This window comes from Trachemys scripta, chromosome 16, assembly GCF_013100865.1.
Source record: "Trachemys scripta elegans isolate TJP31775 chromosome 16, CAS_Tse_1.0, whole genome shotgun sequence".
Lineage (NCBI taxonomy): Eukaryota > Metazoa > Chordata > Testudines > Emydidae > Trachemys > Trachemys scripta.
In genome coordinates this window covers 7258330-7271412 of record NC_048313.1, presented here as the reverse complement: position 1 = coordinate 7271412, position 13083 = coordinate 7258330, and the positions used below count along the sequence as shown (strand labels likewise).

Here is a 13083-nt window from a genome sequence, read left to right as displayed (position 1 = left end):
ACTCCTGGGTTCTCTCCCTGGCTCTGGGAGGGGAGTGGGGGCTAGTGGTTAGAGCAGGGGGGCTGGGAGCCAGGACTCCTGGGTTCTCTCCCTGGCTCTGGGAGGGGAGTGGGGGCTAGTGGTTAGAGCGGGGGGGACCGAGAGTCCGGACTCCTGGGTTCTCTCCCTGGCTCTGGGAGGGGAGTGGGGGCTAGTGGTTAGAGCGGGGGGGACCGAGAGTCCGGACTCCTGGGTTCTCTCCCCGGCTCTGGGAGGTGAGTGGGGTCTGGTAGGATGGTGTGAGGGCAGGGCTGACTGTAGGGGATGAGGGCACCATCCCCAGGCAGGGAAGGCAGGTGAACAGGAAAGCCAGATGTCCCCATTTATAGACAGGAATGCGGCCCGGGGCCTTTCCCCTTTAGTGGGTGGCGGCTCCCATCTGCCCACAGGGCAGGGGGCTGGCTGGCAGTAGGGCGGGAAAGGGGCCCGGGGCTAGTGCCCCACGCGATCTCACTCACCCGGTGTTCTCCGTCAGGCCCAGGAACGTCTGTATCACTAGAGGCAACTCATATTTCACAATGTACAGGTAACTGGACATGGCTGCAAAACAAACACCAGCGTCAGGACGCCTGGGTCCCCTCCCTGGCTCTGGGCGGGGACTGGGGGCTAATGGGTTAGAGCGGGGGGCTGGGAGCCAGGACTCCTGGGTTCTCTCCCTGGCTCTGGGAGGGGAGTGGGGGCTAGTGGTTAGAGCGGGAGGGGCTGGGAGCCCGGATGCCTGGGTTCCCTGCCCGGCTCTGGGCAGGGAGTGGGGGCTAATGGGTTAGAGCAGGGGGGCTGGGAGCCAGGACTCCTGGGTTCTCTTCCCGGCTCTGGGAGAGGAGTGGGGGCTAGTGGTTAGAGCAGGGGGGGCTGGGAGCCAGGACGCCTGGGTTCCCTGCCCAGCTCTGGGCGGGGAGTGGGGGCTAGCAGCTAGATCAGACACTCACCTCCCGTGTTGTGCACACAGATGACCACCGCCGCCACCACCTTGCCGCCCGGGCCGAATGCTCGGTAACCCAGCTGTTCGTAGGCACGGATCCCTGCACGGGAGGGAAGAGACGGGAGTTAGAGAGCGTCGGCGCTCCCCGCTGGGCGACCCGGGGTTGGAGGAGCCGGGAGCTTCCCCTCCCCCACACTCACCTACGACGCCGGCACATTTCAGCAGCAGGTGGATGGAGTAAGCGGAGAGCATGGCGATGCAGATCAGTAGCACGCTGCAAAGAGAAAGGTGGGCAGCTCGAAGTCCCCCTCCCGGAGCCAGAGAGAGAATCCAGGAGTCCTGGTTCCCAACCCCCCCCACCCCGATCACTAGATCCCGCTCCCCTCCCGGAACCTGGGAGAGAACCCAGGAGTCCTGGCTCCATCTGCTACAGCTCCCGCCCATCGGCGCTGCCTGGTGGAGGAGGAGTATATCTCACTGATCCCAGCGCTGCGATCTTCCCTGGGCATTGCCCTGTGGGGGGAGGCAGTGACCCCCAGCGCAGCGATCTTCCCTGGGCAGTGCCCTGTGGGGGGGTGGCAGTGACCCCAGTGCAGCGATCTTCCCCCTGGCAGTGCCCTGTGGGGGCAGCAGTGACCCCAGCATGGCGACCTTCCCCTGGGCAGTGCCCTGTGGGGGCAGCACTCACATGAAGAGCACAATGCCCGTGTTGCTCATGGCGTAGGCGAGGCCGAGGATGCCGCTGCCCATGATGGCGTTGCTGAGGTTAAAGACCGACATCCCAAACGACGTCTTCCCCTCGAACTGCGGGTAAGAGAGAGAGACGGGGCGGGGTGAGAGCCTGGGAGAGGGCAGAGGTCAAAGGGCAAGGGAGGAAAGGGCAAGGGTCAGAGGTCAAAGAACAAAGCAATTAACGGAGCGGACAAAGGCCAAAGAACACATTGCATGAATAGAAGGGCAAGGGGCATACATCAAAGATCAAAGGTCAGCGAGGAGAGGGCAAAAATCGGAGGTCAAAGAACAAACCACTTCAAGGCGAGGACAAGCGTCAGAGGTCAAAGGACAACGGGGCAGCCAAAGAGGAAGGGCAACAAGAAAGTGCAAAGAGCTGAAGGCAAGGGTCAGAGGTCAAAGAGCAAAAGAGGAGGGGCAAGCTCCGAGGTCAAAGGGCAAAGGACAGTGAGGGTGAGGGTCAGAGGTTAAAGGCGCCATGGGGTGTGGCATCGATGAAAGGTCAAAGGGCAGGGGTCAAAGGGGACATCGGGCGAGGGTCCAATGAAATGTCAAAGGGCAGGGGTCAAAGAGGCAAGGGACTACTCAAAGGACTGACTGCCGGGGGTTGGGATGAGGTCTGCGTCGGGGCCCGGACGCCTGGGTCCCACTTACGTCGGTGAACTGGCTCAGCTTCTTGCTGGTGGTGTGGGGCAGGAAGCCCTCCTGCTCGGCCGCCGTCACCTCTGCTGCGGGGTCCCTGCAAGGGGAAGGGCCGCAGGGTGAGCGGGCTGCGAGCTCGGATGCCTGGGTCCCTTCCCCAGAGCCTCCCCCTTTCCGCTGCAGGGGTCACCCGCCCAGATGCCCCCGGTAGCCCTGGTTACTCACCCAGATACCTCCATTACTCCCCCCACTAGTCCCCCCGATACCCCCGTCCGTTCCCACCCCCCCCGGCCCCCTGATACTCACCCATCTTCCAGGCCGCTGGCTTTGTCACACTCTGGGACAGACCCGTTTAACATCTCCAGCCCCTCCTGCTCCTCCATCTTCTGCAGTTCCATGGCGGACGCGGGCCGGTTCAGGGTGTGGACGGGGTGTGTGTGTCAGAGATCACACCTGGGGCACAGCGCATGGGTCACCTTCCCACCTAGAAACCCAGAGAAAAGGGTCAGCCAGGAATGCCCCCACCCAAACGAAGGAGAAGCTCATTCCCAGCGTGGGCTGCGGGGGCTGGGAGCCAGGACTCCTGAGTTCTCTCCCTGGCTCTGGGAGGGGAGTGGGAGCTGGTGGTTAGAGCAGGGGGGGCTGGGAGCCAGGACTCCTGAGTTCTCTCCCTGGCTCTGGGAGGGGAGTGGGGGCTGGTGGTTAGAGCAGGGGGGGCTGGGAGCCAGGACTCCTGAGTTCTCTCCCCGGCTCTGGGAGGGAAGTGGGGGCTGGTGGTTAGAGCAGGATGGGCTGGGAGCCAGGACTCCTGGGTTCTCTCCCGGTCTCTGGGAGGGGAGTGGGGTCTAGTGGTTAGAGCAGGGGGGGCTGTGAGCCAGGACTCCTGGGTTCTCTCCCAGGCTCTGGGAGGGGAGTGGGGTCTAGTGATTAGAGCAGGGCGGGCAGCAGGGGACTGTCTCCTAGGATGGCCAATGGCATGAACACAAGATTCGTCGCTGCCCGTCAGCCGGGCTCCCGCGGACGAAAACTGAACGCAAAGAGGCAATGGCCCTGACGGATCCACCCCCAGGACGGCGTCTTCCCATCATCCCCGGTCAAGAATTCACAGATCTCAAGCTCAGTTGGGACTTCCGGGATCACCGAATCCGAGCTCCGATACAACCCCTGGGCAGATCTTTTAGCAAAACACCCCATCTTGACCGCAAACTGGCCCGTGATGGCAGTACAGCTGAGACGCGTGTTTATCCCGCAGGGAATCAAGAACTTTACATCCAAAAGTTGTTGGTTTTTTCCCCATCAAAGACTGGCCTTTTTGCTCAGTCTGAGACTTTCACCCAAAACGTCTCGGGGAACTTTTGGGTCGTTGGTCGTTAAGCCTCCAATTTTCTGAATTCTGCAACATCGCATCGTCTAACCGAGCTGATTTTCTCCTTTGAAAGTTGCATTTTGCCACGTGAGCTAATTTCCTAAATGGTCCCTTTCCCCCTCTACGTTCGAAATGCCCCTTTTTCAAATGCAGCCACCGTTTCTATTTTTAGAAACGCCAAAATTTCTACTTGAAGTTTTCTCATTTCAAAGCCTCAGTCTGTCCAATGAATCCATTCTTTCTAATTCTGACATTTCAATGTTCCTAACAAAAACACGTGTTACATTTGGAACTGTCGGTTTACCTAAACCATCCAAATTATCTCGCACTGACATAGCTGAGTTTCTAATAAGGCAAATATTCCCAAGTTCAAACTGTTTTCATTGAATCACAGTTTCTATTTTTGACATTGAAAATGTCCTGAATAAACTTCTGCTCTATTTCTGAAATGTCAACATTTCCAATTAATCCATTTTCCTCATTTTGACACGTCAGATTTGCTAATGAAACTACTTGAAAAACACCGGGACGTCCATTCATCTCGTTAAGCCAAGTTCTTTATTTTGGAAGTGTCCAACTTTGTACCGTTGGACATTCAAAATGTCCTTTTCACTTTTGAAAACTTTTGAAATATCAAATGTTTCTAATCAGAGTCATCACATCTTTCCAGTTTTTACATTTCAAAAGTTCTAATTACTACAATTTGCTTCAATTTCCAATTTCACAAACAATCCTCTTTTGAAAATGGATTTTTTTTTAAATTTCTTGATTCAGCCAATCCTCCTCATTTAGAATTTGCCGCTCAATCCAATTTCCAAATCTTCACTTTTCAAAGTTCCTAATTAGCCTCTTTCTTGAAACTGCTCCCTTTTCGATGATTAAATTCCGATTTCTGTACATTTCAAACGTCCTAAGTAACCCAGTTTCCTACAGGTGAAATGTCCCATTTTCGAATCAGTCAGGCCCGGCTCGTCAAACGCATTTCGGTGCCTAATTCCCTTTGACTGATGAAATCTGAGCACGTTGAGTGCCGTGAAATGGACAATTTCTCCTCTCCCAATCCTTAACACGCGGGAGCAGAATTAGACACGGGATTACAAACGAGGCTTTGTCCACAGGCATTAACACTTCCCGATGCCGGCTGGAAAAACCTCGCCTGATCCATCCTGTCACACCAACCACCTGGGGGGGGGGCGCGGTTTCATGTGACTCATCCCTTCCTCCCCCCATACCGAGAGCAAAGCAATAGTTGAACCGATTGCCTGGTGGTGGGGAGGGGGGTGCCCACTGGTGGATGCAACAAGCTGATCACATAGAAGCCTCCCCCCCTGCCCACCATTTTTCAGGTGGGGAAACTGAGGCACAGCTAGTCATCCCAGGTCCTGGGAGGCCTAGAATAGCTTCCCAACCACTCAACAACACTTCCCCTCCGTGATGGGACAGAGAGAATGTCACCAACAAACTCACGGCACTGGGAGGGGAGTGGGGTCTAGTGGTTAGAGCAGGGGGGCTGGGAGCCAGGACTCCTGGGTTCTCTCCCCGGCTCTGGGAGTGGAGCAGGGGCTAGTGGTTAGAGCAGGGGGCGCTGGGAGCCAGGACTTCTGGGTTCTCTCTCTGGCTCTGGGAGGGGAGTGGGATCTAGTGGTTAGAGTAGGGGGGGCTGGGAGTCAGGACTCCTGGGTTCTCTCCCCGGCTCTGGGAGGGGAGTGGGGGCTGGTGGTGAGAGCGGGGGGGGGCTGGGAGCCAGGACTCCTGGGTTCTCTCCCCGGCTCTGGGAGGGGAGTGGGGGCTGGTGGTTAGAGCAGGGGGCTGGGAGCCAGGACTCCTGGGTTCTCTCCCCAGGGTGTGGCAGAGTCAGCGGGTTGGCTAATGTCTTCAGTAACGGAGCGGTAGAGAACGCGCGGGAACAGCGGCCGCCCGCAGGTTGTGCGCCCGTCTTGGCTGGGTGGGGTGGGAAGGCGCCTGGCTCCCCCTAAGGGCAGGAGCTGGCGCTGCGCCCGTTCCTGCATTTCCCACATGCTGGGGCTTAACTTTGATGCCTGATCCCTCAGGACAGGACGGACACGCCCGGTCTCCTGGGTTCTATTCTCGGCTCTAGGAGAGGAGTGGGGTCCGATGGTTAGAGCACAGGGGGCTGGGAGCCAGGACTCCTGGGTTCTCTCCCTGGCTCGGGGAGGGGAAGGGAGTCTAGTGGTTAGAGCAGGTGCGTGGGGGGGTGGGCGGGACTGGGATCCCGGACACCTGGGTTCTACTTCCTTGCTCAGATCAGTCCCAGTCTGAGGCTCCCTGCCTCGCCTTCCTGTTCCTGCCCCGAGGTGGCAGTGGCCCACCCTGCTCGGGCCCCAACCTCCAGCCCTCCCCCTCCCCCCCCGCACAAAGCTGGGCCCTGGCATCGGAAACTGAGACTGGGGGAAAGGTCAGGAAGGGCCAGGTGCTGATGTGGCACAAGGCCTTGAGGAGCTGCCCAGGGCACCCCACTACCAGAGCCGGGGAGAGAACCCAGGAGTCCTGGCTCCCAGCCCCCCCTGCTCTAACCACCAGCCCCCACTCCCCTCCCAGAGCTGGGGAGAGAACCCAGGAGTCCAGCTCCCAGCCTCCCCTGCTCTAACCACCAGCCCCCACTCCCCTCCCAGAGCTGGGGGAGAGAACCCAGGAGTCCTGGGGTCCCTTCAGGTGACCCTCACACAGAGGTGGTCTCGCCTCGAGGCTTTGGAGTTGTTGGGAGATGTTTGATCCACCTCCCAGCACCCTGGAACCTACACTGGGGTCGGGGCAGCGAGGGGTTAACTCCGGCCCATACCTCAGAAAGGTCTTTGGGAAGGTGTGTGTGTGTGGGGGGGGGGATGTGCAGCTCCAGAGCAGAAGGAGGCTGGAAGCCCGGACTCCTGGGTTCCCTCCCCAGGGCACCCCACAACCAGAGCTGGGTTAGAACCCAGGGTCCGGCTCCCAGCCCCCCTGCTCTAACCATCAGACCGCACTCCCCTCCCAGAGCCGGGGAGAGAACCCAGGAGTTCTGGCTCCCAGCCCCCCCGCTCTAACCACTAGCCCCCACTCCCCTCCAGGGCCGGGCAGGGCCCCTAGCTCCCAGGCAGCCGCAGCGGCTGTGGGATGAGAACGCAACACGTGCTGCCGCTGGCTGGGGGGGGGGGACACGGAAATGGTGGGTGTGGGGGAGGGGAGGATATGGGGGGGACATTGGGGGGGGTGCTGGGATTTAACCACTGACGTGCTGGAGAGAAACTAGCCAACACCTGAGCACCCCCCAACTTGCTGACCCCCACCCCAGAAAGGTGTGGGAAAGGTCCCCCCTGCAGACCCTCCCAATGAGATAGGGGCTATGGGTGGGTACAATGCTCCCCCCCCGTCTGTCTGCCCCCCCATCCGCGGCCCCCCCGCCCCGGCCTCTGCCGCCGCCCCCCCCCCCACCAGGGCGGCTGATGCAACCGCCTCATGGCCTTGCACCAGGAATTGTGTCTCCCCCCGCGCACACCCACACCCGGCATTTCACACTCACCCGTGCGAGGAGGGAAGGGGGGAGCAGGCCGGCCGGGGAGATCCGGGGTCGGGCCGGGGTGTGTGTGTGTGTGTGTGTGTGTGTGTTGGGGGGCGTCTCACGCCGAGCCACACGCTCCCCCAGCCGCACGCCCGCGCCAAGAGACGGCCCCGGCCAATCACACCCTGCGCGGGCGGGCAGGCGTGAGGCAGGCGCACAAGGTGCAGATGGGCACAGGACACGACAGCCCCGCAACACAACACAGATCCACACACACACACAGCCCGCTGGCCCTGCACAACCACACCCCCCGCAACACAACACAGATCAACACACATACACAGCCTGCTGGCCCCGCACAACCACACTCCCTGCAACACAACACAGATGAACACACAGACATACACAGCCCACTGGCTCTGAACAATCCCTCCTGCAACACAACACAGAGATTAACACACACTCACACACACACACAACCTACTGGCCTTGCACAACAACACCCACTGCCATGCAACACACAGATCAACACACACACAAACAGCCTGCTAGCCCTGGACACCAACACCCACTGCAGCACGACACCCCCCTCCTTCTGCCAACACACACAGATCAACATTTACACAAAAAAAGTATCACCAGCACACACACATACATATCCCCAACACACACAGATCAACACACAAACATACAGTTCAACACACACACTCTAAAGTGTTCCCAACACACAGCCTCTTGGGTCTACACCAGAACATCTCTTCCAGCACGACACATACATGTCACCTCCTGTGCCCCCTCCCACACACACAACACCCAGAATTGGCTGTGCCCAGTACAATCGCACACCTGCCAACACACAACACGCATCTCCTATCCCAAAACTGATCAATTCACCCCTGCCTACCCCCCAACACACACACACACACACAGCCAGCTGTCCCCAATGCAATCACACACCTGCCAGTACACGGCACACACAATCCACACATGCATGCCTCTGCTTCCTCCCAACACAACGTGTACGCATGGACCAAAATCCACACACACACAGAGCTGGGTTTGTTCCCTCCAGCAGGGGGATACACCCACAAACACACCGCCACTCCCACTAAAGAAACATACACACCTAGTGGTTGGGGGGGGAGGTGAGGAGGGCTGGGAGCCAGGACTCCTGGGTTCTCTCCCCAGCTCCAGGAAGGAATGGGGACTAGTGGTTAGAGCGGGGGGCTGGGAGCCAGGACTCCGAGTACTTTACCCCACTGGACCCAGCTACTCCAGCCCTGGCCTCTCCTAGCAAGGGGCGCTGTGGGGTCTGTGGGGCAGGGCGCTGGCTGTGGGGGGAGCGCCCGGTCCAGCTGACAGCTGTGGGAGTTTCCACCGCACACTGTGATATGTGTACACAATCCGCTGGGATTCATGTCTCTATAAGGGCCAGTGGCGGGTGCGTCTCGGGGCCGCGTTCTGCCTTCGCCTTCCCCTTCGGGCCCTGACGCTAACGGCTTTGCATCTCACAGAAGTTTTAATTAGGCCTCATGGCTAATTGGCTGTAATTATTCTGGTGTTCGTTAAAATATCCCGGGGGGAGCACTAACATAATTATAGTTAGCAGCCGTTGAGGGTGTGTCAGAGTCAGGAACAGCTAATTACCAGGCAGAGAGGAACCCAGGAGTCCTGGCTCCCAGCCTCCCCACCCCCCCCCCCTTACCCCCAAACCCCCCCCCCCCCCCAGAGCCGGGGAGAGAACCTAGGAGTCCTGGCTCCCAGCCTCCCGCCCCCTCGCCTGCTCTAACCTCCAGACCCCACTCCCCTCCCAGAGCTGGAGAGAGAACCCAGGAGTCCTGGCTCCCAGCCCCCCCGCTCTAACCACTAGACCCCACACCCCTCCCCGAGCCAGGGACAGGACCCAGCCTGGGCTGGTCAGAGCCGGGGAAGCAGATGGGAGTCAGGAGGGGGGAGCCCCAGTGGCCTTGCATTGCTGTCCCCCCATACGCCCCCCACACCCAACTAGCATCCTGCCCCGCTGCCCACAGCACCCCCTGCTGGGCAAGGTCAGGGACTGTACCAAGAAGGGACAGGAGAGGTGGGGGGTAAATCCAGACCCCTTGCAAACCCCAGGGCTCCCACCCCCACCCCATGCTCCTGCGCCCTTGCCAGCCGCGGCCTGGGAAGCCGGATAAACTAATCACTGGACCACAACGCACGCCACACCCATCAGCGACGCCCCCCATGTGCTTCCCCGCCCTTCCCTCCCCTCCCCCATTACAGAGCGTCCCATTCACCTGCACCCAGCGGGGGTGTTGCCTGAGACGGGGCCTTCAGCATTTGTCCCAGTGTAGAGAGGGTGGGGTCAGGTGGAACGGTGTAGAAACACCTTTACCCTCAGCAGTGCAACAGACATTGTTACTGCTAGTGCAACACACAGTGTTAGCAATGCCGTTACCTTCAACAACACTACAAACGCTGTTCCTGCTAATGCTACAGATGGTGTTAGCAACACCGTTACCCACAACTGCACTACAAACACTGTTCCTATTAGTGCTGCACAGGGTGTTAGCAACACCGTTACCCTCAACAGCGCTACAAACGCTGTTCTCGCTAGTGCTGCAGGCGGTGTTAACAACACTGTTACCCTCAACAGTGCGCAGACACAGTTACTACTCATGCTACAACCATTAGCAACATCAATACCCTCCACAATGCTACAGACCCCATTACTGCTAGCGCTACACAGTGTTAACAACACCGTTACCCTCAACAATGCTACAGACATCATTCCTGCTCATGCCACACACAGTGTTAGCTACACTGTTACTGCTCACACTGTTGCCAGAAATACTCCAAACCGTTATCACTCACGTTGTTGCTACTGCTACAACAAATAGTATCATTAACATCACCACAAACACAGTGATAGTGAACTTTGTCACTCATACTCCAAGACTGTTACCCCAGTGCTGGGAACACCGTAATCCCCTGACTTATGCTACTGACACTGTCACTAGTTGTAGGAACGTGGTAACCACTGATGTTATAACCACTAATCCTACAAGTAACATCACCATAACCCCGTCGCTGCTCCCAATAATACAGCCATCCCTGCCACTCCAGTTGTTACCTCTGATTCTCCAGTCACGACCCACATTGTAAGCACCATTACTACTTACAGTTATTACTCCAATTGTTACCACTGTTACTCCAAAAAGTTACTAGCCAGATGATACCACCAATACACCAGAGAGTTACTAGTGAAATCAATGCCACTAATACTGCAAGTAGTTACTACTAAAATTGTTACAAGTAATACTCCAAAAAGTTACTAATGGTCCAAAGGGTCACTACTCACACTGATACCACTAATACTGCAAAGAGTTACTAATACTCTAAATGGCTACTAGTCAAATGGACACAGCCAGTATTCCCAAGTTAATACTCAAATGGACATCACTAATACTCCAAAGAGTTACTAGTCACATCAATAACATTATTGTGCCAGTTATTAATACTCCAACTAGCTACTACTTGAATCAATACCACTAATACTCCAACGAGTTACTAGTCAAATCGATATCACTAATACTCCAAAGAATTACTAATGCTCCAAATGGTTACTACTCAAATCAATACCACTAATACACTATGGAGTTACTACACAAATTGCTAACATCAATACTCCAAAGAGTCACTACTCAAATAGATCCCACTAATACTCCAGCTAGTTACTACTCAAGTTGATATCACTCATATGCCAGAGTTACTCACATCAATTCCATTAATACTACAGACAACCTGAGTACTTACAATCGTTACCACTAATTCCAGGATCAATGTTACTCCTCAAATCCTCCCCAATAGTAGGCACCGCAGCTGCTATTCGCCTTGTTCCTGAGATTTCTATCCCTGTTAACACCTCCGACTCGCGCTGCTCTGTCCAGTGGCCAATTTCTCTCCAAAAAGAAAGAGATCGTTCACATTTCCAGAGCAACTTTTCAACACTTACGAGGAGGAGGAGCCTCCCAGCTACTCAGACAAGGAATAGCCACTGGAAGACAGTCACCTCTGGCTTTGAAGTCGGAAAATTGCAGTCAGAATTCCTGGGTTCCCTCCCCGGCTCTGGGAGGGAAGTGGGGTCTAGTGGTCAGAGCAGGGTGGGGGGGGCTGGGAGCCCGGACTCCTGGGTTCTCTCCCCAACTCTGCTCTGACCACTAGACCCCACTTCCCTCCCAGAGCCGGGGAGGGAACCCAGGAATCCTGACTGCAATTTTCCGACTTCAAAGCCAGAGGTGACTGTNGGGGGGCTGGGAGCCAGGACTCCTGGGTTCTCTCCCCAGCTCCGGAAGGGGAGGGGCGGGCTGGGAGCCAGGACTCCTGGGTTCTCTCCCCGGCTCTGGGAGGGGAGAGGGGGTCTGGTGGTTAGAGCAGGGGGGGCTGGGAGCCAGGACTCCTGGGTTCTCTCCCCAGCTCCGGGAGGGGAGTGGGGGCTGGTGGGTTAGAACAGGGGGGGCTGGGAGCCAGGACTCCTGGGTTCTCTCCCCGGCTCCGGGAGCGGAGTGGGGTCTGGTGGGTTAGAGCAGGGGGGGCTGGGAGCCAGGACTCCTGGGTTCTCTCCCCAGCTCCGGGAGGGGAGTGGGGGCTGGTGGGGGAGGGCTGGGAGGCAGGACTCCTGGGTTCTCTGCCCGGCCCTGGGAGGGAACAGCTGGCCAGCTGGCACCGGGAGGGAGGCCACAGGCTCAGGCTAGGACACGCCAAGTTCTGGCAGGTCAGGACGCCCCGGGCTGAGTCCCGCACGTGGCGGGCCCCACATCACTCACCCTGGGAGCGGCGCGGAGGGTCCCGGCGCGGGCGGCGGAGCGGGCGGACTGGGGGAGCCGGGCGGGGCGCAGGCTGGGAAGGGATCAGGTTACCATTGCATCAGATCCCCGGGCCACGCTGCTGGGGCACATCCGGCTGTGGGAGGGGACCGGACCCGCTGGGGGCCCGGACTCCTGGGTTCTATTCCCCGGGGAGGGGAGTGGGGGCTGGTGGGCTACAGCAGGGAGGGGCTGGGAGCCGGACTCCTGGGTTCTCTACCAGCTCTGGGAGGGGAGTGGGGTCCAGTGATTACAGCTGGAGGGTGTCCTTTTAATCCAGTTCCCCTTTAGGACCCTGCCTCGGTTTACCCTGAATCACACCCTAGTCCGTTTTTGTTAAAAAATCCCACTGTGGCCATTGATTCCCCGGGCTTAGAAACCCCCCCACGATCTCCCGGAAACACCCGGCAACCCTCAGCCCTGGCCGGGTTAGAAACTGACAGAGCCGGAGCCGCCCAGACCACGAGGGGCCCCTGGAAACACCCAGGCCAGGAGGGGCCCCTGGAGATGTCAGGCCAGGAGGGACCCTAGGGAGCCCCTGGAGATGTCAGGCCAGGAGGGACCCTGGGGAGCCCCTGGAGACGCCCAGGCCAGGAGGGGCCCCTGGAGATGTCAGGCCAGGAGGGACCCCTGCGAGCCCCTGCTCTGAGCTCCCGCGTAGCTCTGGCCACAGGGCTGCGCTGGGAGAGGAAGTGACCGGGTCACACAGGGAAATTCAGGGGACAATGTGGTTTAAAGAAAACCTCCATGGCCGGAGCATGGGACCCAAGCAGATAAGGGAGTTTATTAAGCTGCTCTGGGACCCAGGCTACATAGACACCGGATGGGGCCGGGGGTGGATCTGATAAATGGGCCCGGGAAAGGGGTGTTAAGGCAAATAGAAGCACATTCTCCCCGTCCTCTGGACAGGTGCCAGGTTGCATCTGGAGGAAGGAGATGTGCCAGTCTGCCTCAAAGCGAGAGAGAACGGGGAGGGGAATCACCCATCAGGTCACTGCAGTACAGGGAACATGACACACATGGCCACAGTCCTGAGTGCATC

The 13083-nt window shown here is 58.2% G+C and overlaps 1 protein-coding gene across 5 annotated transcripts in view; it reads right to left on the bottom strand.

Moving 5' to 3' along the window:
* SLC38A5 (solute carrier family 38 member 5) overlaps nucleotides 1–12148 on the bottom strand; it is a 15479-nt gene extending 3331 nt beyond the window's left edge. Inside the window, exons 1-7 of one of the 5 annotated variants that reach the window (XM_034791998.1) lie at nucleotides 12003–12148; nucleotides 2642–2819; nucleotides 2348–2432; nucleotides 1650–1765; nucleotides 1162–1235; nucleotides 969–1061; nucleotides 498–579 (exon numbers count right to left, since the gene is read on the bottom strand). In XM_034791998.1, the coding sequence (XP_034647889.1) occupies nucleotides 498–579; nucleotides 969–1061; nucleotides 1162–1235; nucleotides 1650–1765; nucleotides 2348–2432; nucleotides 2642–2733 (542 nt within the window). In that variant the 5' untranslated portion in view covers nucleotides 2734–2819; nucleotides 12003–12148. Of the gene's footprint in view, nucleotides 1–497; nucleotides 580–968; nucleotides 1062–1161; nucleotides 1236–1649; nucleotides 1766–2347; nucleotides 2433–2641; nucleotides 2820–7215; nucleotides 8304–10992; nucleotides 11170–11191; nucleotides 11329–12002 lie in introns of those variants that run through there. The other 4 variants (XM_034792002.1, XM_034792001.1, XM_034792000.1 and 1 more) reach the window with 4 other exon arrangements.
* Nucleotides 12149–13083: the final 935 nt, after the last annotated feature.